This window comes from Homalodisca vitripennis, chromosome 8 (genome assembly GCF_021130785.1).
Source record: "Homalodisca vitripennis isolate AUS2020 chromosome 8, UT_GWSS_2.1, whole genome shotgun sequence".
NCBI lineage: Eukaryota > Metazoa > Arthropoda > Insecta > Hemiptera > Cicadellidae > Homalodisca > Homalodisca vitripennis.
Genome location: NC_060214.1, coordinates 28,720,464 through 28,746,848, shown reverse-complemented (window position 1 = coordinate 28,746,848; position 26,385 = coordinate 28,720,464). Strand labels below are relative to the sequence as shown.

Below are 26,385 nucleotides of genomic sequence, written 5' to 3'. Positions count from 1 at the left end.
ATTCACAACTAAACTTTAAATCGGTAAAATAATATTTGCACTTACTTAAAAGTAAAACTTCAAAGTGTCTTAACCCACACAACCATACATTATGAAGTATCTGGACTGACTGAGCAGATATGTCTTGTATTACGAGCTCCTCACGCCTGAGATTTAATGGGGCGATCAACCGAGGCGGAGAGAAAGAGTGGGGGCAGAGCCGAGCAGTTCCGATAAATCCCGAAAATTCCTGACAAACTCTGTACATGCGGCTGATAGCGACCTCAGTTCGGAACGGTTCTGATTTCTATTATCTTACGAATTAATGAGTCGTTTTATATCCGAATTAATAAGTCGTTTTATATCCGAACATATCTGCAAAATATAGAAATTATATCGAATTAATTATATTAATATTGAACTTTCTATATAACTCCAAAGACACTTTACAAAATGTGAGATGGTGCACAACGAATAAAATGTCATAATCTTTTTGTGCTATTGGAATATATTCAAATTAATAGGGCAAAAGCAACATATTATAATGTGGAGTCCTTAATTGGTAGTAAATAAATTAATAATTACGCTACAAAATCTGTAATAAGAGTTATGTAATAGCTGTAATAAACTAAGGGTATTAAAAAAGAAACTTGCGAGTAAATATTCAACCAAAAACATAATTATAGAAATATGACAAAATCAATGACAACTACCTGACTTAAATACCTAACATAGCACTTGACATCATTAATAAATACAAAATTTTCCTAATTATATTATATTACTGTAACTGACAAATTCAGTTTAAGATGATATATGAGTATATTTTTGGTTTACAATTTTAAACACTTATATTTATGCAAGAAATATTACACTTATATTACTCAAATATTTATGTAATACAGATGATGAAAATAATTTATTCCTACTGATCTCTAATGCTATGAATATACAGATTTATGATACAATTACAATTACACAAATTTATATAATTTATTGAAGTCTGCCATTGTCACTCAGAAGGCTTAAAGCGGCCCATACACTAGACGTGCATTGCACGCCGTGCAGTTTTTTATACTGGCACGCCGTGCTTGGCATGGCACTTTGTGCCCCACACACTGACAGTTTGGTCAGTCCCGTGACGTGCTAGAAGTTGGCTGTGGTATTGTGATATTGTGTAGTATTGTCGTGCTACATAATGCATACATGCACATAATCAACTGTACAATCAGGCACCACAGTTTTGCACAGTTCCACAAGGTCTAAATAGGCTACACATTTTACTCTTTACACTTCACTCGCCACAAACAATGGTGATTTCTGTACGAATCTATAAAAAATAATGGTAAGAAATTATGAGAGAGAAAAATTTGTGTGTCAGCAGTCGACATGGTAAAAATATAGGAGAGTATTTGCTGCGAGAGAACGAAAAATGACCTCAAAGACACTCCACTCTCAGCACGTGGCGCGGGACTGGTCCACACACTTGCAGGATGGCACGGCGGTAGGTGGCACGGCACGCCGAAAATCAAACCGATCTTGATTGCCATCGTGCCATGCAATGCACGGCGTGCTGAGCACGGAGACCTCCACACACTGGCACGTTTCTTCCAATTTTGGCACGTCGTGCTTGCACGGCGTGCATTGCACGTCTAGTGTATGGGCCGCTTAAGTCTAGGCAAATCTCTAACTTTTCTCCTCTGTGAGGCCTCTCTGCGAGGATTTTTTTTGTTCTTTTTCGTGGAATATATATATATATGTTGTTTTATCAAATTACTGAAATGTGTTTAATTCAGAGTAGAAGCTAAAAACACAGTGGTACATTTTAAGAGGCTTGTCACATTGATTGCCTGCAATTTAATTGTGCTGCATCCTGCAACATCCAGCTTTGAAAATGTAATTTAAATAAATGTATGCTGTACTAAACTACGGAAAGGGGTTTGAAAATACAGTGATACATCTTAATAGGTTTGCCAGGTACTGAACTAAATTAAATTCAGAGGAGTACAGAGCGAGAACGCGCGGACTGCTCATTCCACTATTCTAATACACGGGCTATCTGTAGTTGGCAGGAGGGGCCCCTCCATCCCCACTCTTTCTCTCCGCTTCGGTTGATCGCCCCATTAAATCTCAGGCGTGAGGAGCTCGTGTCTTGACTTGGAGAGGGGATTTCATAATCAAGTACAGACTTGTCCACTGAGCTCCTGTCCAGACTTGTCTACTAATGTGACTCACTGATGAGGATCACATAGATTTTGTTCTGTATTCTTATTGATGTTACTTTTATTATTATAAGAGGTTTTTTATAATTATTAATTTATTATAATAATATATTATTATTATAAGTTATTACAATAATAACTGTTATTATTATTACTACTTTCGGTTTATTCCTTCATAAACCATTGTTCATTACTTTCATTTCAATTTAAAACTATGTCTAAAGAACTAGAACAAGAGCTAAAAAGTTTTGTTACTAAATTGTAGTCATATTTTAACACATATAAGTACATGCATTGAGATTAAACCTGCAATTCATTAAACATAGGCCAATACCACCTTTATATTAAAGTAATTCGCATAATATTAACATTGGCGACAATATGTTTTTTCTTAACTTTTGAAAATTCGTAACTTTGCTCAGAATCAAATATCAATGTTCAAATGTATACACTACTTTGGCACCATATATATGTACATGCTGTGAAAATCGGATTTATATATCATGTTCCACTAGAGATATAGAGCTTTAAACATTCAAAAATGTATAACAAATTAAGGAAACATGTATTAAGGCTAAAACTCTATTTTATATTGGCAAGCTATGCTATCTAACTGTACAAAAAGTTTGAACTGTGATAAATCATCCCTTCTTGGGTTTTTAAGATTTCAAATAGTAAACTTTGCCAATTTTCAATACCTAACTTTGGGGACGATTTTAGGAGTTAAAATTTGCATTTAGAGCTATGAAGAAGATAACAAGTATTGTAGAAGAGATCTTTCTGAGAAGAATAATGTTGGTTTGGAAGCTCTAGCATAATCCAATTCAGTGATAATCATTCTAACGCTAATGTCTACAAAACCAAAAATTGCAAGATTCTCGTAAAGAAAAATGGCTACCATGCATAAACGGTAAAAGATAAAATTATTTAAAAATAATTTTTGAACCTCTTATGAGTATAGTAAAAACATAATAATTAAAATATTTAAAAATAGACAAGCAACCAATTTAATTTTTATTTGACCACTTCATATGGATTGACCCTACATTTATCATCTACGCTAAAACTCAATAAATAACAAATATAAGAAACACTTCCCTCCTGGTAATGACAAATAAACAAATGTTTTAATACAAGGAAAATATAAACTACTTTTAAAATAGCTAAAAAAAATTGCACACATAATTACTAAGCATTTTTTCAAGCAACTGGAATGCGATAAAAAATGGATCACCCATTGAAAATAGGCATAATAAGTAAATTTTAAAATACAATATAAAAGCCATCCAAACTAACGAGACAAATAAAAACAAAGTGTAGTAGGGATGTTAATAAAAATAAAAACTTGCGTAATAAAAATAAACGTTTAATTGTTTTCTAACTAAAATACAAATTAAAATTCATATGGCTCAGATATAACTCTATACAAATATTTAAAAGTATAAAACCTTTATTGTAAGGAAAAAAAAAACATTTTAGACTATTTTTTCAATACATTTATTTTAGTAAAGCTTAATCACAATGAATAACTGAAATTAAACTCTTTAACATCATCGATCATTTAAGATTCTGTATAAAAACAAGCCACGGATCTATTTGAATTAAGCAAATACGTTTTAATGAGACCAGAAGTTATATTCTACTCAAATTAGTATTTCTTTAACGAATCAGGTTTTGAACAATTGAGACTACCATTTAAAGTATACTCTCGTAGGTAATCTAGAAATATTAACCAATATTGCGATAAACTAAGTTATATAACCTACTAACCTATTTCAGTATAACATTATATGAACATATCGGTAAATAATAATACATTACATTTTAGGGGGTTTAACAAAATATACATATATATATATATATAGTAAGATTTTCAACGTATTAATGACTACTTAATTATTGAATTATTACTTATTGAACTTACATTATGTTGAATATAGAAACCTAATATTGGCCCTCTTGAATCAATGCAATGTAATGTATGGCCATCGCGGCGAATCGTCTTCACACACAAACTCACACTCCTTGACGAATTCACTGTAGATTATTTTCCGTTATATAGCATCATTATTGTGTATTTCTTGGCCAAGACTACACCAATGAAGAAACAACTTTGATTTGGTTTCACACCTGTGTGAGTTAACATATGCTTTTTTAACTCACATTTCACCTGTGTGAGTAAACATATGCTTATTTAGATCATGTATCTTATTACATGCATAGCTGCACAGGGAACACTTAAATTGTTTCTCACCTGTGTGAGTTAACGTATGCATTTATAAATTATGTATCATATTACATGCATAGCTGAACAGAGAACACTTAAATGGTTTCACACCTATGAGTTAGCATTATGGCTTTTTAAATTAATTTTCCTATTACATGTATAGCTGCACAGAAAACACTTAAAATGGTTTCTCACCTGTGTGAGTAAACATATGCTTGTTTATTAGATCATGTTTCTTATTACATGCATAGCTGCACAGGGAACACTTAAATTGTTTCTCACCTGTGTGAGTTAACGTATGCATTTTAAAATTATGTTTCCTATTACATGTATAGCTGCACAGAGAACACTTAAATGGTTTCTCACCTGTGTGAGTTAACATATGTCTTTTCAGATATGTCTTTTGAGTGCATGAGTAGTTGCACAAGAAACACTTAAATGGTTTCACACCTGTGTGAGTTTGCATATGTGCTTTTAATAGATCTTTTCGAGTGCTTGAATAGATGCACATTGAACACTTAAAAGGTTTTTCACCTGTATGAGTTAACATATGCGTTTGTAAATTCTGACTCCTAATACTTGCATAGCTGCATACAGAACACTGAAATGGTTTCACACCTGTGTGAGTTAGCATATGGCTTTTTAAATTTGCTTTTTGAGTGCATGAATAAATGCACAGAGGACACTTAATTGGTTTCTCACCTGTGTGAGTTAACATATGGTTTATTAAACCATGTTTACAATTACATGCATAGCTGCACAGGGAACACTTAAATGGTTTCTCTCCTGTGTGAGTTAACATATGCATTTTTTAAACTATGTTTCACATTACATGCATAGGTGCACAGGGAACACTTCAATGGTTTTTCACCTGTATGAGTTAACATATGCCTTTGTACATCCTGACTCCTAATACTTGCATAGCTGCATACAGAACACTTAAATGGTTTCTCACCTGTGTGAGTTAACATATGCATTTTTAAACTATGTTTCACATTACATGCATAGGTGCACAGGGAACACTTCAATGGTTTTTCATCTGTATGAGTTAACATATGCCTTTGTACATCCTGACTCTTAATACTTGCATAGCTGCATACAGAACACTTAAATGGTTTCTCACCTGTGTGAATTAACATATGGCTTTTTAAATTTTCTTTTTGAGTGCATGAATAAATGCACAGAGGACACCTAATTGGTTTCTCACCTGTGTGAGTTAACATATGTTTTTTTAAACTATGTTTCCAATTACATGCATAGCTGCATAGGGAACACTTAAATGATTTCTCACCTGTGTGCTTTACCATATGCCTTTTTAATTGTTCACGTTTGGTACATGTATAGCTGCACAGGGAACAATTGAAAGAGTTATCATCTGTGGGAGTGGACATAATTTAATTTGGAAATAGTAATACATACACATAACTTTATAAGAACCAAAATTAGTTAATATGTGCCCTTTACTTTTGCAATTTAAACCACTACTATTAGTGTAAAATATTTCTTCTTTTAATTCCATTCATAGCTACTACGTACACCGAAAAGTGAGCATTAAAAGATTTATTTTTAAACAACCAACTGTAGTAAATAACATGATAAAATTGGAAAAATCATTATTTATCGCCTGTTTGAATAATATCTTTAAATTCATGTCATTGCATGCAAATCTTCGAATTTCTCATGTGTATGTGTTATCTATTATACAAAATTAAATTTTAGTACTTCCTTGTTTAGGGCAATCGAGCATTTAAATTCTTTGTGGGTAACAATATGTTAAGTTTCCTTCCAAACTTGGGGTAGAAGTATTGCTGGAAACCATTGTACACTTCACCAGTGTTCATTAATAAGAGTGAACATTTTGTGTATACAATTGTAAATTTATTGTGGTGCAGCTATCTGAAAACAAAAATATTACAGATGAGAAATAGTAGTTTCAGTAAAATACTTTTACATATGAATACAATCAGGTTGGTAGCCTGTTAATTATTAAAAAATGTATTTCATGCATTCGTTTTATACTACTATCAATTATCAACAGCTATGCATTATTGCTAGTTAAAGTATATATATTGAGTTGGTAATTACTTTGAAAAACTGTTTTTGTATATTTAAAAAGCTAACTACTTAACGAAGTGATAAATCGTATTTTGTTGATGTACTTGTGTAATAATGCACACAAGTATGTAGTGCGTACAAAAACTGTGAGTACACAAAATAAATGTCTTAGTCTAAATAGATGTTAAATATTATTTTGCTCTTTAAAAAACATTACTCTCTTAATTTACTTATTTACATACACTGACCAAAGTAATTCTGATATTGAACATTATACTTATATAAATATAGCTTTATACTCGTATTCCATCAATAATATACTGAAACAATCTTGTCTGGGACGAATCGCTATCTGACGTAATAACTATACAACCTTTAAATCAAAACATATTCGTATAGCCATTAACATTTCCTTTATATTGATGCAGAGCACCTAAATAAATATTCTAATTAAATATTTCCCTTTACCTTGGCCTTTAATTTGATTCCACTTTACGCTGGTGATCATGAAAGCTATAATCTTAAAGGTTGACTAAAAATATTGACCACAAAGTGAATGTCGTCCATGATCTCACCAAAAGCAACGCAAAACTAATTAGCTTTAACCCAAATCGAGATATTAATTAATAAAAAAGAAACTGTTTCACCAAATGTGTTATAGGTAAACCGCTAACAAAAAAACCTTGGTTGATTTGAGTTCACGCAGGGTGGGGTAAATATCCCAACGCCGCCCCTCCAAGCATCCCCACCACTGCTCGACGCTCACTCTATTTCAATCTAATAAAATCAGCTGACTAATCCGTCTCAGTCGGTATCGTTCACTGCTGCGACCCGTTCAGTTGAACCGGTCAGTACAGAGTTACTAAGCCTTCCCGCTAGAGAGGTGTTTTACCGGTCATCGTGTTGACTGAACGAAATGAATGAATGAACGACTGGATGTAATGACCAAGTAAACGAAAGGATCTGCTTGCAAAAATGTGTTCGGATAGAGGAAGAAACAACATATTTTACAGTGAATGGATAGATATATAACAATAAATGTATTGTTTCAGGAATCTAGTAAATGTAAATATATATTATTAATAGAAATGATTAACAAAAATTAACTGTATGTTACTAAATGCAATACTAAATATTTTAAACGTTAATACTTAAGAACAATGGACTTGGTTGATTAATATGCCTTTGATTTATCATGATTATTTCACTACAAATGTTTCAATAAATTACTAAACATCAAACAGACACATAGCATTGTTTGAAAAAAATTTATTTTTATAAATAACAACACATTTTAAAAATTTAATCGATTAAGTTACCACCACTTTTCATAATACCCATGCTGAGTCATTAAAATAATATTACGCACACAACTACACAGAACGCCTCCTCTCAGATCGACCCTGCACATCGCACCTATATCGACCATGTGTTACCACATGATAACCTTTTAAATGCTAATTGGCAATCAATTTTTAACAACACTAATGTTAATGTTTTTACATTACAACTTCAGAATATTATTACAATTTCAATAGACAATCGAATAAGTTTAAAACGAGGTCAAAAAAAAAGCTAAAACCATGGATTACTTCAGATTTAGTCCATGCTATAAGACAAAGAGATAAATTACGTAAATTAGTGAAAAAGCAACCATTTAATGTGGAGCTTAAAACCAGCTATGTCAATTGCAGGAACATTTTAAGCAGAAATTTAAAGCAACAAAAAATATTATTTTTGTGATAAATTCGACCAAGCTAATGGGGATTTAAATATGTTTAGGGGGTTTTAATTAAATTGAGTGGTAGAAGGGTTAACAAAGTTTCTTCCCTAAATAAATATTTGCCAAATACCAAATTATTCAATGACAAAATTAAGCTTGAAGTAGCTAACGAATTTAATAAATTCTTTACTAATGTGGGTCAGAACTTGGCGAACTCTAATGGCTCAAATATAATAATTTTTTTCGAAGACAGATTTTATAGGCTTCATTCGACCTTTAACTTACGCACTGTTACAAGAGGTTATACGTTACGTGTCCAGTTTGAGAGGAAATTTCGCTCTTGGGCACGATTCAATACCTGCAAGTATATTTTAAAAAATCACATCATAATGTGAATGTGTCAAAACACATTCATTTTTTGACAAGTAAAATCCGCAAGTTCATTTTTGCCTTCAGACAATTACGAGAAGTGCTCATAGATAAGGAAATTAAAGTGGTCTATTTTGCTTTCGTTTAATCCCAACTTTCATTTGGTATTAGTCCATGGTGCTGCTTTCGAAACTGTTCTTGAGCCATTAATTATTGAACAGAAAACGATACTAAGATTAATGTTCTTTAAGAGTACAACATATTCTTTAGAATTAATTTTCTTCGAGGAAGAACTAATGACTATAAGAAATTTGTTAATCAAAACCATTCTTACTTACTTATACATTAATTTTCATACTCTTTTAGCGTTGAGAACTTATACTCATAACACACGGTACTCGCAACAAGTCGTCATTACAGTTTCTATATTAAAAAAAAAACATTCAGCGTAACAAATTTGTATTATATTTCTCTAGTTTTGTACCGTAACGTGTGTTTGAGTTACAACTTCGCTTCTGTGTTGCAATCACCTAATCTTTACCGGTTTAAAAACGCGTGAAGGATGGGTTACTATCGTTAGATGGCGAAGAAGTATATAGACTTATAGTCCCTTGTTATCGCTGAACTTCTAACCCTTCCTCGCTATTTTTATTGTTATTCGGTCTGTCCTTCACTATAATTACCATAACTAATACTTCATACGACAGTGCAGCAAAACTAGATTTATACTCGGTTACGTATCATTATCAATGTGACTCATCAATTGCCTGCGTGGTCACTGTTGTCATTGCCATCCAGCTGGATTAAAAATAAATTCTAAATCATTAATAATATAAAAAATTACTAAACTACTATTTTTTACTTATAAAATCATTTGTTCTATTATTATTTTTGAGTTCCAATATTCACGACCAGAGCCTATGCACAGGTCCTAGGCCCATGTAGGCTCATCCCGGTTATACTACTCTTCTTATTTCAAATTTTAATTGAAATAAATAGAATTAATGCAAGGTTTATTATAATAAGAAATAATTAACTACGTATAAGTACCGTATTGTTACACTCTGATACATGATTTCAGACATTGTATATATTTATTGCAAAACGTGTAGGCCTATATGTTTTATTGTACTATTTTTAAAAAAATAAACCATTTTCATTTCATTTTTCATTTCACCTGATTTGGAAAAAGTATCAAATTTATTCAGTTGCCAGGCCAAATTGAACAAAACTTTCAAAGTGAACGGGTCTTTTGAAACACGATCCGGATCACTCGTTCACCTGACCGACTCGTTCGAATTGAACGGTCCAAGTAAGTAACTGCAGTATAAACAATATGGCGCGAGCAAGACAAGATTTAAACAGCTGACAAGAAGATGCTCCGCCCACTCGCCATTCCCCCCCCGCCGGAGGGGGGCCCCTCCTGCGCTGTGCTGCTCAAATATTTGCTTCTGCGCAGGTTCCTTTATTAGCGGTTCACCTATAGTCACGTCCAACTGCACTACTGGCCAAAATCATAAAAACAATGTAACAACTGAATTACTCTTATGATTTACTTTGCAATATATTAATATTAAAATGAACAGGACTTACAAACTAATTATTATAGGCAAAATTGGTAACTACGGACAATGTACAGGGAATTCGGTTTTGTGACAGAGATAGGTCAATTTGTCTAATGGATATCACCAAACTTATACCAGAAGTAGGAGTTTAACCTCTTCAGGAATGACTTCCTTTAAAATTTTCAAAAAGTCTTGATACTTTTTTCTTACAACAAACACACACACACATAATAAATTATTTACTTGAATATATTTTTAATTGTATAGAACAAAAATAAAATGTTCCCAAATGGACACAACAAAGCCCAAATTTAAAAATCCATTCTTTGTAATCAAGATCTCATATTTTCCATTTGGTTTATTTTGGATGTATTAATACTCAAGTGTTTTTAGTGCTTTATTAATAAAATTAAGTTTTATAACACACTAATAAAAAAAAATAAAAAAGAGCTGCTAGCCAACTAGTATAAATTGATTGCAACAACATAATATGAGAACTGTTTTGAAAATTCTAATGTTATGCATATTACTTTAAAATGCTAGCTAGCTCTAGATAAAAAAATACTTTAAATGTTAAATTGTTTTAATACTCACAAACAGTATATAAATATATATATATATATATATAATTGTAGAAATTTCCTTGTGTGATCTAAAAGCACAAATAGTCATGGATTATCAATTGAATGTAATTCTTTTTCCAATTACTTCTTATTTAACAACACTCAAATGCTCATCAAAATAAAGTATAAAGCATAAGGAAAAAACTTCCAGAATTGTACATCAAAAATGCATCTAAAACATTTAAAATTGAAGCATTACACACTTCAGGCACAAGGCGGCTGACAAAATAAGCTGCTAAGCCAACTAAAATAACATATAATTGCTTCTGTTGTTATTGTTAATTATTATGATTCATTATTATTATTATTTATTAATAAAAAACATCACCTTTTCAATGGTGTATTTAATTTTTCCTACCTTTATTAAATACCCAAAACTTATTTTGTAAGCATTGCATCTAATTTTGGTTCAAAGGAAAACAGGACATGATGTAATTGCAACCAAATTTCTTGTATGAAACAACCAACACTCTCATTTGTCCAAGGAAGTGATGCTTGAAATAAAGCCAATAGATTCAGCAGATCACCTTCTGGAAAAGATAGTGCAAAGAGTCAGTCAATAATGCAATTAGTTCTGCTAAAACAAAGTAATTCTTAGACTATCCGTACTGAATATTTGTACTAATGTGTTCAGAATTACTGATATCCAACATTTTGATAAATACAATCTCATTAAATCATGACTTCCAACAAGTCGTGTTTGTTTACAATATAATTTATCTTAGCTCCTATAACAGCTATTTTAATGACATTCATTTTTATAGTGTGTTTATGATGTGTATACTGATGATTAACACAGGAATATTAAAATATTTCGTTTCTTGGCTGCAGTATAATAAGTGACCACCACAGCAAACAATCAGGAATATTTAATTTGAAATAATTTTACCAATTGATATTCATAAAGAATAATTGTTAGATATTTTGTAAGTTACCAAACAACAATAGGTACTTTGGGATTATACCGACCACACCCAGACATGAATCGTTATTTCACATTTCGTTTCTACTGATTACTAGATTAGCGTAGAACAATATTTCGTCAATATAAAACAGGAATTGTCTTATCGCAAACACCTCCCCATCCTCAGACAGAGGTCAAAGTCGAGCGTCTAGTAGATAACGTGATTGCAGAGTCTCGCCGCCCGTTCAGCTGGTGCATCGCTTTGTTGTACTTCCGTGTTTTACCTCTACATTTCTCCAAACACAAAAATTCAACAAAAACAAACATTTACCAAACTAAACTTTTTATTAAAAAAACACTCAAAACTTGTTTTTATTCTTGATCACATTCCGCCACCCAAAATGCGAGTGCCTCCGGCCATCAGCGCGGGCCGAAGGTGCTGCCGAAGCCCGCGCTGATGTCGACGAAAGAAAAACATCCCTCGAGATAGTACCTATCAGTAAAATATCAAATTCTAGAGGGGCTAATCAGAAATATAAATTGAATTGTAATGGAAAGGCAATGATGTACCGTGCAAATCACGTGATGCCGCGCGGCCTGCCGTAATCAGGATTCTCGAGAAAGATAAGATAACAGCGACAACAATACCGATCACAATACCTGGAAATGCTTGTAAGTTTGTAATTTTGTAATTGAAGAGTTGTTTTTTTCGTTCTATCATGTTTGTTTCTATAAATTTCTATTTTTGTGTTCTTCATACTGGTGTGGTCGGTATAATCCCAAAGTACCCAACAATATTGATAAAAAGTGGCCAACACGATATTAATGATTATCAAATTGATAGTCATGAGTAACACATCCCTGATATACCTACTGAAATCAGATTACGTTAAAAGTATTTCAAATTACAATATAGCTTGGCTGTTTTTATCTTACAAATTAACACATTTAAAGATGAATAAAACACTATGTTGCCTTTATAAACCTGAAGTGACAAACAAAATAGTGCAAAGTTTAGTTACTTTTTACTATTTTAAAGCACAGACACGTCTTACAAGTTTACCTATTTTATTTTACATTCTGACACAAAAATCCGTTCTTTACAGTTTGAGCAAAGGAATTAAAAAAGGAAATAGAAAATAGATTTTAGAAGGGTCCGAAATATAAAGAAATCTAACCATTCATTAACAATGCAGATGAAAATATGAACAATGAATAATTGATATAAATAAATTATTACAATATAACAAACAATAAAATCAAAGATACGAATAAATAATTATACATAGATCAGATAACACAAACACAATTTACACATGTACATCACCATTGTACTTGGAGACATTCTTTACTCAAATACCTTACACGTGATTTTACTTTGTTTGAATTAATTTTGAACAATTATGTCAAACCAAATTATGTTATACACTTTTAACATTGTGATAAACAATATAGTTATTCCGTGAAATAAAAACGGGTGGGAACTACTAATTATGATTATCTATAGGTTAAATGTTTGTAGCCTACCGGTATATAAGATATTTCTAATTAAAGTGATTCTGGAGGTGGCTGCTTATCCTAATCATGTATTTCGATACCTGTTGTTGTAGTGTCCACTTATTATACTGCTATCCACTTCTTAAGCTTTTAAACAAAGATTATCGGATTTAATTTAACCCCTAGAAAGCCGATATAAATTTAGTATTATTTTAGATTTATTCACATTTATTCATAAAAATGGAGTATTTCAATAAAAACAAATTAAGGTTAGAGAGTAATCAAATACATATGATGAAAATATGAAAAACTATGTACAAGGATAAGAAAGCAAATAAAGTGTGACATTCTGATCTTAATTAGTTTATAAGTTCTGATGATAGATTTAGCAGTTGTATGGTAAACTTCAAAACACAAATCGGGATGAAGCCATGGTGTAAATACAACAGAAAATAAACTATAAAAACTTATAACACCTAAAACATAGTAACAATACATTTTTACAACTGTTTGTATAAGGAATGCCAATGAAAGAACACTTCCCAAAGGCACAATGCGTGCTCCACTGACAGTCGGTAATGGTGGATAGTATCTTCATCGACGTACAGACAGGAGTGGGAGAACACCTGCCAGCAAAAAAAACAATTTATTGTTTATCTATTGCGGCCAGCTGACAGCTGCAACTGAATTATTTGGTCAAGCCAGTACATTACTTAGTATTGTGGCTTATATATTGACCTCATAAACTTCAAAAACAGTAAAGCTATAAAATATATTTTTATTGATCGGCGGATTATTTCGTCTTCGGCGTTGTAAGACCTAACAACATCGCGGTTTATTCTGTCTTCGGCGTGCTAAGGGTTAATTTGATATTAGTTGTAATAAATAATCAATAAGTATATAATCTATAAGTAAAAAATTGAAAGAGTACAATAAGCAGACCCGGTTTTTATATAGATTAGTACAATTCATATTCAATTATCAAATACGTGTTTTATATCATACCTACATATCTGTAATCATAATAACAATCATAATTTAAATTAAAATAATTAATATAATGCTCATAGTGATAATCTTAGAAATGAGCTCTAACGATCAAACAAACTATTAGAACTGGATGTAGGAAAAAATTAAATAAATAATAATTAAATTATAACAAAATCACAAGCATTTATAACGGAAAATATGAAATATGCGTGATTATTTATGTGTTGTCTCCTGTGTAGCAATGATTGTTGAAGAATCTTCTCCATAAAACCGTACTTCTCCTCTGTACAAATACTCACAGAGATGATCTGCAAGCAGGTCGGTTGATATGCCACTTTTAAAACCATTTCGCGGTCCTCCACGAGCTTTCCACTGTCTATTATTAAGTATAAATTAAAATATATTTACTATTTGAAAATGTGTATAGCTTATACAGGTTAGTTAAAAATCAGTATCAGTTGGTTATATCGAAAGTTATAAGAAAGTAATGTCGTTTGCCAATATCGATATAAAAAACCGGGTCTGCTTATCGAACCCTACCCAAAAATATATATCCCTATGTTAAACACTAATTCAACATCTCAGCTACATTATAATAAGCGGCCACCAACACGATCAGATATGTCATTATAAACAAACAGGTGTCAAAACATTTGTTGTATTATTGTTTTATGAGTTAGGAAGCAAATATTTGTTTTTTGTTATTCTACACAACATTTAATTCTATCGTCATGGTGGCGTTTAATATATTACTGCCATAATTTGAAATAACTATAACATTATTTAGTTCAACATTTTGGTTTTAGTAGGTTTAGACAGCGTAATTATTAATATTGATGATTCAGTTGTTGAGGTGGCCACTTATTTTACTGCTGCCCACTTGAGCTTGTAAACAAAGATTATGGTTTTTAAATTTAACTTGACATTGGTGTTTTTATTTTTATTTATCTATAAGTAAAAAAGGTATTATATCCTTTATTTAACACTAATTCAAGGCGCTTTGAAAATAGAAGGAGAATTGATCATTGGGTGTAATATTTCAAAATAAAAACTTATAGGTAACAATACCAAGATAGGCATTCAAACTTCTTGTAAGATAGATGGTTGTTTCATAGGCTTACCTGGAAGTAAACTTTTACTAGAATAACTAACAGAGGCTTACCTCAAAGCTGTATTTTCAAGTCCCATATCATTTCATTGTATGCAACACCTAAAATATGATAAAATATGTTCAGTATGCTGATACTTTTATATTCTGCACCTAAAAATTTAGTACAAAGTCGTAACAAGGTGTCAACAAGCTTCTTGAGAGTTTTTTTCTCTGTTTATAATAAAGGCTCGGGCATAATCCCATGCAGCCTCGTAGTTCACTGTGTTGTTAAACCTCTGTGGTAATTTAATTGGGAAGAATTAGTTATTATTATTAGTTTATAGTTTAATGTATTGGACATATATGTTTGTCTACCTATACTGTTTGTGTTTGTTAATAAATAGCGGGATTACTATGGGATTCTATAAATGGATATTCAGGAATTGGGGAGTCTTCCCGCCAGGGGTCCTTCAGGCATTCCTAATCCGAAATATGGACCACGGATATAAAGGCCAAAACCAGGATACATATATGTATTGTGTTTTGTTGATTTATTATTAAATGTATTCGTTTATAGTCATGAGAAAGTTATTTATTTCTTTATATACTTTTATGTCTTCTAATTTCATTAAATACGTTAAGTTAATATTAGATATTGATGTTAAATTATTAATTACCTTAAAGCACTGATCTCTTGCATATTCGTAGGCTGGGCATTGTAAAATTACATGGTCTAGTGTTTCGCGTTGAGCTTGAGTGCAGCTTAGACACAATGGTGTGAAATATTTTTTAATGTCATATAGTCTAGCGTTTACCTTGGCATGTCCAAACCTTAATCTAATAATATTTACCATTTCCCTTCTATTGAAGTCTGCAATACTATACCATCGATTATGAATAGTCGTTGTCTGAATTTGTTTATACCATTGCGCTTTTTGTGATAGTTGGTACTCCTGTTCATTTTCTGCTGCAGATTTTCTCCGTTGGTAGGCTTTGAAATCATCTAGGTGGAATTATCTTGTTGCCGTTTGTTGTTGAGTCTTTGGCTAGGCTATCTACATATTCATTACAATAAATACCTGAGTGTCCCGGGATCCATTGAAATGTTACATTTTTACCACTTTTAATAACTTCATAGATAATACTCACTGGAATGCCTTCTCCTTTATAGCTGTTATAGACTTTATCGAGTGCTTGTATAGCTGCTTGTGAATCAGTAAATATTACTATATCTTGTTGTTCTATTGAGTTAAAGGTTAGTGTTGCTTTTAAAATAGCAAGTAGTTCAGCTGAGTAACTAGAAACCTGATTTTCTAATGAAAACTTACCTGTGATGTCCAGCTCTGGGACATAGTAAGCTGCACCTGTCCCCAATGTGGATTTTGATCCATCAGTGTAGAAGTTCAAATGTTGTTCATAGTTGGTATTGATTAGTTCCAAAAAGGTTTGTTTGGTAATTGTGATATTGCTTACCTTTTTTGAAGTATGTGGATTGTCTATATTGTGCTTAAATTTAATATTGTTGGTCTTCATTAATATTGGATTGTTGAAATCCCAAAAGGTTTTGTAACTTTCCTTTTTTAATATATTTAAATCTAAGGAATGAATTTTTGATATAGATTGTATGTACAGTGGCTGATGTTTTTCCTTCCAGTATGACATACAGTCTGTCAACATTTTAAGAAACATTAAACTTCTGTATTCTGGATGATTTTCATGAGCTATGATTTTATAAATAAATTTATCACATAGAAACTTTCCTCTGTTGCTTAAGGATTGAATACCGGCTTCTGCTTGTAGAGCAATAATTGGTGTTGTTTTAAAAGCACCTAATGATATTCTTATGGCTTGGTTTTGGATTGAATCTAGTTTTTTTAATTCTTTTCAACATGCATGTCCATAAAGAAATGCCCCATAATCTAATTTTGCTCTTATTAAGCTTTTATATATAATCATTGCAAACTCAGGTGTTGCACCGTTAGTGCCACAAACTACAGACTTTATTATATCAATGTCTTTTTGACATTTTACAAACAATTTATTAATATGAATTTTGAAATCTAACTTATTGTCTATAATCATACCTAATAGTTTAATAGAACTTACTACAGGTATTATTTGATTATTAATTGTAATTTGTTTATCAGTGTTAAGGTTTTTTTCCGTGTGAATATTATTATCTTACTTTTGGTTGCATTGAATTCCAGATGGAGTTGACTGAAGTTTGATTGTACTGTACTGAGAGTGTGTTGCATGTTTGTGTAGACTGTCTCGATATGTTTTCCAGAGGAGTATAAAACAATGTCATCTGCAAATTGAAGTTATTTTACATAATTAGGAATATAATTATTAATGTGAGCTATGTACAGTGCGAACAACAAGGGACTTAAAACACTACCTTGCGGTAATCCCTTATTTGTGACCCTAGTTATAGTTGACTTAGAGCTAATTAAAATTAATTGTATATTGATTAGTCATGAATTAATATGGGAAATAAACTTCCATGGAATATTATAACACTTCAGCTTTCCTATTAATTCTGGTATGTGTACTGTATCATAAGCATTTGATAAATCTAAAGAGGCAGCAATAGTAGTTTCATTGTAAGTTAGTGCAGTTTGAATTTCTGAAACAAAATTAATTAAATAATCATTACATCCTAGTCTTTTCCTAAATCCATATTGGGTATTTGGTAGAATGTTAGAGTTTTCAACAAACCATTCCAGTCTAGTTTTAATAATTCTATTAAATAATTTTAGTATGTAGGGTATTAACGATATAGACCTATATGAAGTCTCCAAATGTTTATTTTTTCCGGTTTCAAGATAGCTATAATTCTGCTTTGTTTCCACTTACTAGGTAATTCTATACTTCCATTCCATATATTATTGAATATATTTAGGATATATAATCGAGCAACGAGTGGTAAATATCTTAACATGCTGTAAGATACTCCATCTAAACCAGGTGTTGTATCTTTCCTCTTAAAATCTATGGCTACATTTATTTCTTTAATACTAAAATTAGTTTCTATAGGAGAAGCATTTTCATAGAAGGTGTACCTGGGAATAATTATCTCGCTTTCCATGGGAACTGAATCCGGAACTATATGGCACATGAATTTGTCACAAAGATCGTTGTCTTCAGTGGTTGAAGAAATTGTGTTTGCCTTATTAGTAGTTTTAAGTTTTTTAATTATTTTCCATGCAAATGAGGAGTTATTTTTGTCATTAATTTTTTGACATAAATTTTCCCAACCTTGTTTTTAGCTACTCTAATTACTTCCCTAGCTTTAATTTGTGCAGCTTGATAATTTTGATAATTGAGAGCAGTCATACAGTTTTTAAATTTACTAAATGCAAGCCTTCTGCTGGCAACAGCTTGAGAGCAAGCTTCATTCCACCATTGTTTTGGTGTAAATTTAGGCCTATTAATTGCTGTATTGTACTTTGGTATTGCTTTGTCTGCTGCTAATTTAATTATACTATACATTTCATCCCATTGTTTTTCCAATGGGATGTCTGGCAGTTCATTAGTCAATCTTTCAACAGTCTCTGTATATAGAGACCAATTTGCCTTTTTAAAGTTCCATTTATTATTAGTATTAAAATTACTTGTATGTACATTGAAGTCATTAGATAGGGAATTAATATTAAACTGCATGAGTATAGGCAGGTGATTGCTGCCTAACGAATCATTACCTACCTCCCATACGTCTACTAAGGCATGAAGATTGGGTGTGGCGAAGGCCAGATCTATTGTAGATGTTTGGTGGTAAAGGGTTGGTAATTTTGTATGGTTTTTATTATTTAATAGTATGAATTGTGATTCAATATACTCATTGAAAATTATATTACCTCTGTGATTTGCTTTGCTCGAATTCCAATAAGGGTGATGGGCATTAAAATCACCACATAACAATGTATAACCTTCATCTTGGCTAAATAGTTCTTGCCAAAAACTATTCCTAATCTTATTATTTGTGCAGTAAATATTATAATGATAATAGATCTATTGTAATTATTTACCTGTATTGCTTGCATTTGTGTATAGTTATCGTTATATTCTGTAACAACATTATATGAAATTGACTTATGTATAATAAAGGAGGTTCCTCCATATCCATCAGGTCTGTTAAGGTTATGTACAATGTAATTATTATCTAATAGGTTATCATTTTTTTGTAACCAAGATTCTTGGATAATACCTATGTGGATCTCCTTTTTTGTAAATAAATGCATGACCTCAGGCCATTTAGGCTTAAGAGACCTTGCATTCCACTGTACTATGTTAAGTTTATTTGTTACCATTCTTATTTACTAATTTCGTTTGTTGAGATAGGCCTAACTGTTTGTTGCCTGGCGATGTTCCGGGAGTAGATTTTATTTTGATATTTGGTGAATTTATTTTCTGTTGAACTGTTGTACCAGTCTTTAAATAGCTCAGTAAAATTTCATCAACTTGTTTGAGATTGGTAATGTTTGTAGAGTTCAATTTATTTATAATTTCCTCAATTTTTATTTTTAGGAGTGATGTGAGGTGGGACTTATCTTGAACACTAAGTTTATCATCCTGAACTGGTTTGGTAGGCGAATTGGTTTTATCTACAATAGGCCTACTTATTTCTTTAGGTTTATATAAACTACTATTTCTGATGGGCCTACGATAGCTAGTTCTACTAACCTTAAACTGTGACGAAAACGGTTGCTGGCGGGATGAACTTGGTTCTGAGACTGTAAGCAGTGGTGTATACCTATTACTTACATTTAATTGACTGATAGTTGTTGATGGCTGTGAGCTTGGTAGTGTTGGGTAGATTTCATCATCAGTGAAGTCTAATTGGGCGACCTGTGAATAAGATAGGCCTAGTAATCGAGATGGTTTACCTTGTTTTTTATAAGTAATAGGAAAATACTGTGCTGCCACATGATAACCTTCTTTCATTAGACTCATCCGATCTTTAATATTTTTTTGCCTTATATACTCTGGGCAATATTTAGAGTTACTGCTATGTGAATCACCGCAGTGAACACACTTGCGGGGAGCCTGACAAGGATCTGTGTGGAAGGGTCCAGCACAGTCCCTACATATTCTAGGTTTATTACAAGGTGAGTTAGCTACGCGTCCATAGGCAAAACAACGATAACATTGTTTCACTCTGATCATGTAGGGGTCTACCTTCATACGAACATAAGGTACACAAAATCTGGTAATTTTTCAGACTCGAAGGTTATTTTAACAAAATGAGTGTTAGTGAGTTGGTCATTACCATTCACTCTACGTCTGATCCTTTCAGCCTGAATGATTGGGTATATTGACGATGCCTTAGATAAAATTTCTAATTCACTTACCTCACTTACCAGCTCGTGTAATGTGGTCAATGTCCATATGATGTTTTTTAAGTATTTTTCCTACTGTAAATGGGTTTATTTTGTTCTTTTTTTTATCCTGTATGATTACCTCAAAAGGCCCTGAATTTTCAGGTTTATAGAGACGTTGTATGTGAGGCTTTTTAAGTAATGGTGGATTAAAATCATTGGTAGATTGAATTTGTTCTGAACCATCTGTGTCATTATTTTCTTGTACCCTTTTGTTTCCCCTGTTATTTAGATTTAGGTTAGAATAGTCATGATCTGTGGGCAAAATAGTACTTACTGCCTTTTGTATTTCCATGTCGCTCTCGACATGAGCTTCCATGGGCGAGGCTGAACCTGTCGACATGACAGATCCAGCCTGAACAGGCTCAAAGTTAATAGCTAATGTGTTAAGATATTTACAAAATATATAAAGTATTAAATATTTCCAGTTTGAGTTAGAGGTCAGTGTGATGTTAGACAAACAACTATACACAAAGTAGTTGCCACTACCAGAGTAATTGATCTGGACGTATGCACAGAGGTTTAACCTAAAATTACAAGTCAACGATCTGAGCACTTTAACAACCAGAGCGGGAATGTAGAAATTTATTAATTTCCTTGAAGATTTCAATGTCTGTTTGTTTCAACAAGTCGATTAATATATTTCTTGAGGATTGCATATATATTAGACTTGATGGTTTTATTATCTTGAAACAGTGTTGTCTTGCATAATTGTACTTGGGACATTCCAATAAAACATGTTCTGTTGTTTCAACTTTTGCCATTGTGCAGTTCAAACAGAGTGGAGTAAAGTATCCTTTTATTTTGTACAAACAAGAATTTACATTTGCATGTCCTAGCCTTAGTCTGCATATATTAATAATTTCCTTTCTGCTGAGATTGCATGTTTTAAACCATGGGTATCTAGTAAAGTAGTTTTGTATTTGTTTAAACCATCTAGCCTTAGGTGATTTCTGAATAAGGTTTGTAAATTGTTTTCCATATATCTTTTACTGGTAAGCTTTATAGTCTTCAATTGGGGCTGGTAAATGTGTAAGATTTCCATTACATGAGGCTTCTTTGGCTAGCTTGTCTACAGTCTCATTATGTTTTATTCCCACATGTCCTGTAATCTATTGGAAAATTGTGTTTTTATCTGTTTCTACCAAAAGTTGATAAATCCATAAGGACAATACCATCTTCTTTAAACCCCTTACTGCAGTTTTCTAAAGCTTTAATGTATGCCTGAGAATCAGAGCAGATCAGTACATTGATGATGTTTAATGTAAGTGGGTAGGGTACGATAAGCGAACCCGGTTTTTTATATTGAAATTGGCAAACAATATTACTTAATCATAACCATCGATATAATGAGATAATGAGATTTATTCCAAAAAATATAAACTTTACAAACAAGATTATTAAGGAATATAATCTAACCACATTAACAAGTTGCGTGGTTAGATATAACTAAACAATAAACAAGGAAAGGTCTGATAACACTCCGGTTTTCTCTGAAAAGGACTTGATGTGCAGATCACTGTGGTATATTGAAAATTTCTCACTATATTTAACTAAAATTACGTTAAAATAAAAAATACATTAACGTTGATAAGAGCACAAATCAATTTAAACTCTAATCAATCTTATTCTTACATACAATGTTTAAATATACATAAAAGACTAATATATTGAAGACTTTAAATCATCTATGTAAAAAATACAATTTATCTAATGACAATATTATCTTAACATTTTAGACTAATGGAAATAATATTAAGATTCTAAAAAATGTTTTGTTATATTGGTTACTAATTAATAGAGCATACAATAAAATAAAATAATTGTCTATAAAGGGGACGAATGTTAGTTTGCATATGAGAAAAAGAAAGAATTCACTTAAGAATATTTTAGACTAATCTGTTGTGTATAATATCTATCTGTTCAGTTTGACTAAGTAACCAATTAGTTATAGCATTACAAAAAGAGTTTAAGGTTTTAATTTTTTTAATTTTATTTGGAATTTGATTAAACAAATGTGGACCCATGTAGGAAAACGAACGCCTGAAAGCTAGTTTATTAAATTTGGGTTTTTGGATAAGACCTCTTTGCGAATTTCTTGTGACGTATTCTTTTTGTTGTTCAATATTATTTCTATTTCCACTTCTTATAAAAAATAATCTTAATACTTTATAAATAAAAATATATTGTATGGGAAAAGGTTGTAATTGTTGGTAAAGAGGATAAGAAAAGTCTCACCTTTTTTCCCTTAAGATTAAACGTATAAAAGTGTTTTGTGTTACTCTAATATTGTCTGTTTTTGTTTTTGGAGCTGCTCCCCAGCATACAATACCGTACTGTAATCTAGAGTAAATTAGTGCATAATACAGAGTACGTAACAGCTTTTCGTCACAAAAATTTCTCAAAAAATAAAACTTCCTAACATTACTTCTAATTTGATTTTGGATGAAAGATATGTGTTTTTTCCAATTTATTTTCTGGTCAAAATATACACCTAAATACTTTAAAAAAAAATTCACCTCTTCTAATTCAATACATTTACATGTAATAAAGGTTGTACAAGTTTCTTCGTGATACTTCACAGGCACGTCAAAACCAAAGCCCTTAAAATCAAAATTGATAAACTTAGTCTTATTTACATTTATTAACATTTTATTTTTATTAGACCAGGCTCTTAATAGTCTAAGATCATTATTGTTTTCCATAAGTTATTTCTACATGTATCGGAATATAAATAAGCAACATCGTCAGCAAAGGCACTGATTGTGCCATTAAAATTTTGTTTTAACAAATCATTAATAAAAATAATAAACAAATTAGCCGAGATGACTGAGCCTTGTGGGACTGCGGCCTTTACAGTAAGAGGCGCACTCAAGTGATTGTCCACTCTCACTTGCTGGACCCGGCCGATTAAAAAGCTTTTAAACCACTGGAGAGCTACGCCTCTGATTCCAGCTGCCTCCATTTTTTTCAAATAAAATATTATGGTCGACTAGGTCGAATGCCTTTGTAAAATCTACAAAAACTTCGGAAGTTTTTTCATTCCTATTCATTTTACTATAAATTGAGTCAGCGAATTGCACCAAAGCATCTTCCGTCCCTATTCCCGCAGTAAAACCAAATTGGTTTTTGGACTGAAAATTTGTAATTAAAAAAAAATCCATCAATCTTGATTTCATACATTTTTCTATTATTTTCGAAAAAACTTATAGTAGGCTAATTGGACGAATTTGTTCTATACTAAAATTGTTTGCTTTTTTGAAAATAGGTACAATTATACTTTTTTTAAGACTATCAGGAAAATTACCTGTAAAAAAGCTCAAATTAATTATATATACAAGAATATGTGAAATATTTACAGCAATCTTCTTTACAAGCTCGACATTAATACCGTCATATCCAGTGGACTTTTTGTTTTTTAGATTCCTGATAACATTCTCTAATTCTGTTTTGTCAACTGGAGAAATAAAGGAATGATTGCATTTGGTTGACAAAGCTTACATTCAAAGCAGGGTCGTTACCGATAATGTTATCAGCAACACTAGAAACATTAGCCAGATAAGAATTGATTTCATTTGCAATCAACAGCGGGTCTTCAATGACTGAACCATCTTCCAGTACTACCTTATCAAACTTTTTGTTTCCTATAGCACCTGTTAACTTATTTACAACCCTCCACTGCTGACTGGTATCACCTCCACAACTGCCTATTTACCTCGAGTAAAAATTATTTTTAGTTTTTTCTATATTTTTATATATTTTATATATTCTATATATTTTTTCTATGTCATATGGTCTTCTTTTATATATTTTATATAACTTGTTTCTTTTTTTCATTCTACTTAAAATGCTAACGTTTATCCAAGGACTAACAAGTTTTGCTTTGCATAAACGGTTTGAAATATAAATTTCAATTTTTTACGTTGCACAATATTAGTTAATATATTTATAAATTCATTGTAGCAATGATTTTCATCAGTTGAAGTTAAAATTTCCTTCCAACCAAAAAGTTCTATTTCAAGTTTAATTGTTTCCAGATCATAAACCCATTTATTAAATGATTCGGATTTCACATTTTTTACAGCGGTAGGCTTCAACTTAAGCCCAACAGGGCAGTGGTCTGTTAAACCTATGTCAAAAATGGCACTATTGAATAAGTTTGTATTTTTGAACCTCATAAAAATATGGTCCACACAAGTGGAGCTGTGCAGAGTAATTCTTGTAGGATTATTTATCACCGATATGAAACCATTATTCGACATTAGGTTCATATACTTATGCACACAAGGAAGATCTTTTAGAATATCTAAGTTTGCATCGCCAATGAAAATTGTATTATTAGTTATATTTAAAAGTTTGGTTTCCAATTCATTAATAAAATTATACTCAGAAAATTCGTGTAATCGATATATACAAAATATGTTGAAATAATTATTATCAAGTTTGACGTTAAGTAAAATGCAATCCGCAGTTGTCATTGTACACTCCACTTCCCTAACATTAACATTTTCGTTACAAAAACACAACACTCCTCCGGCCCTGTAAGTGTCATTACACTTCGCTTTAACATTATATCCCGGAATTTTGAAAAAATTTACTTCCTCACTTTGAATCCATATTTCCGATAGAATTATAAAATCTATTTTTGTGTTTAATTGGCTTAGCTCAACGATCGATACTGATTAATTATTTTGAACTATTAACTAAATAATCTATATCAACAGCTGTAAACACTCTAAAATAATACACGTAGGATAATATTTCAATTTTACATAAGTAATTAATTCTGAATATTAAAAATAGCAGTCAATTTTAGAAAACTACATGACGTTGCTTTTTCATGGCTTCAACATGTTGGACTCGTACCAAAAAACCCATTATGTGAAATTTGTGGGAAAGAAACAACTGTAACTTTGAGAGGAGTAAATATGGTCGTCTTCAGTTTTCCTAATTTTGGTTATAATAATTTGTTTGATCACTGTAAATATTAAATTCATATTTTAATTTAAAGCATATGATTGTTATTGAGGACTATAGGTACTTTTATATCGATTGATAGTCTAGGGTTTGAGATGTGGATATTAGGTATCGATGACTATATTCTTCGATATAAAAAACCGAGTCCGCTTATCGTACCCTACCCATGTAAGTACATACTCAATCGCAAAGTAAATTTCATACACTTCAGTCGAGTAATTTGACATATTTTTGTTTAGCATAAATTTACTTTGTTTATTTAGTGATGGAATGTATAAGGCTGCTCCAGTACTTTCTTCATATTTTGAACCATCAGTGTATACCATCAGATAGTCTTTGTAGTTTGTTTCTAAACACCTATTTGTGATTTGCTGAATTATAATATCACTACAATAATTTTTACTTATCTTCTCTTCATTGAGTGTACTGTTAAAAGCTATATTAGGACTGTTCATTAAAATTGGTAGATTGAAATCACAATGATTTGGGATATTTTGTGTTCGGGTCATATAATGAGGGTTGAAATCAGCAATTTGGCTTTGTACAGTGGGATTTTCTTAATCTGCCAATAGTCTGATATATTTATTTATTTTTTTTATTTATTTATTTCCACGGCAATTGCCACTTTTACAATACCATTACATACATGTACATGAAATAATCAATAAACTATAAAATACAACAACAATATCGAACAATTTAAATGCAAAGACTATAATATATAACAAAGTACTACTAAAAAAAGGCGAGTAAAAACAGAAAAAAGGTATAGTTGAAACAGAATTA

At 31.5% G+C, this 26,385-nt stretch overlaps 1 protein-coding gene across 2 annotated transcripts; it reads right to left on the bottom strand.

Annotated features, from left to right (window-relative positions):
* Positions 1-5,067: 5,067 nt before the first annotated feature.
* Positions 5,068-15,451, bottom strand: LOC124367452 (zinc finger protein 513-like). Of its 2 annotated transcripts, none has more exons than XM_046824275.1 (3): positions 15,317-15,451; positions 11,122-11,293; positions 5,068-6,324 (listed from the first exon to the last, which is right to left on the bottom strand). In XM_046824275.1, the coding sequence occupies exon 3, from the start codon at positions 5,817-5,819 to the stop codon at positions 5,199-5,201; it is 621 nt and encodes a 206-aa protein (XP_046680231.1). In that variant the 5' UTR covers positions 5,820-6,324; positions 11,122-11,293; positions 15,317-15,451; the 3' UTR covers positions 5,068-5,198. The 2 variants fall into 2 exon arrangements, with proteins under 2 accessions (XP_046680231.1, XP_046680230.1); XM_046824274.1 differs by having other exon boundaries at positions 15,276-15,447.
* Between the last annotated feature and the right edge of the window lie 10,934 nt (positions 15,452-26,385).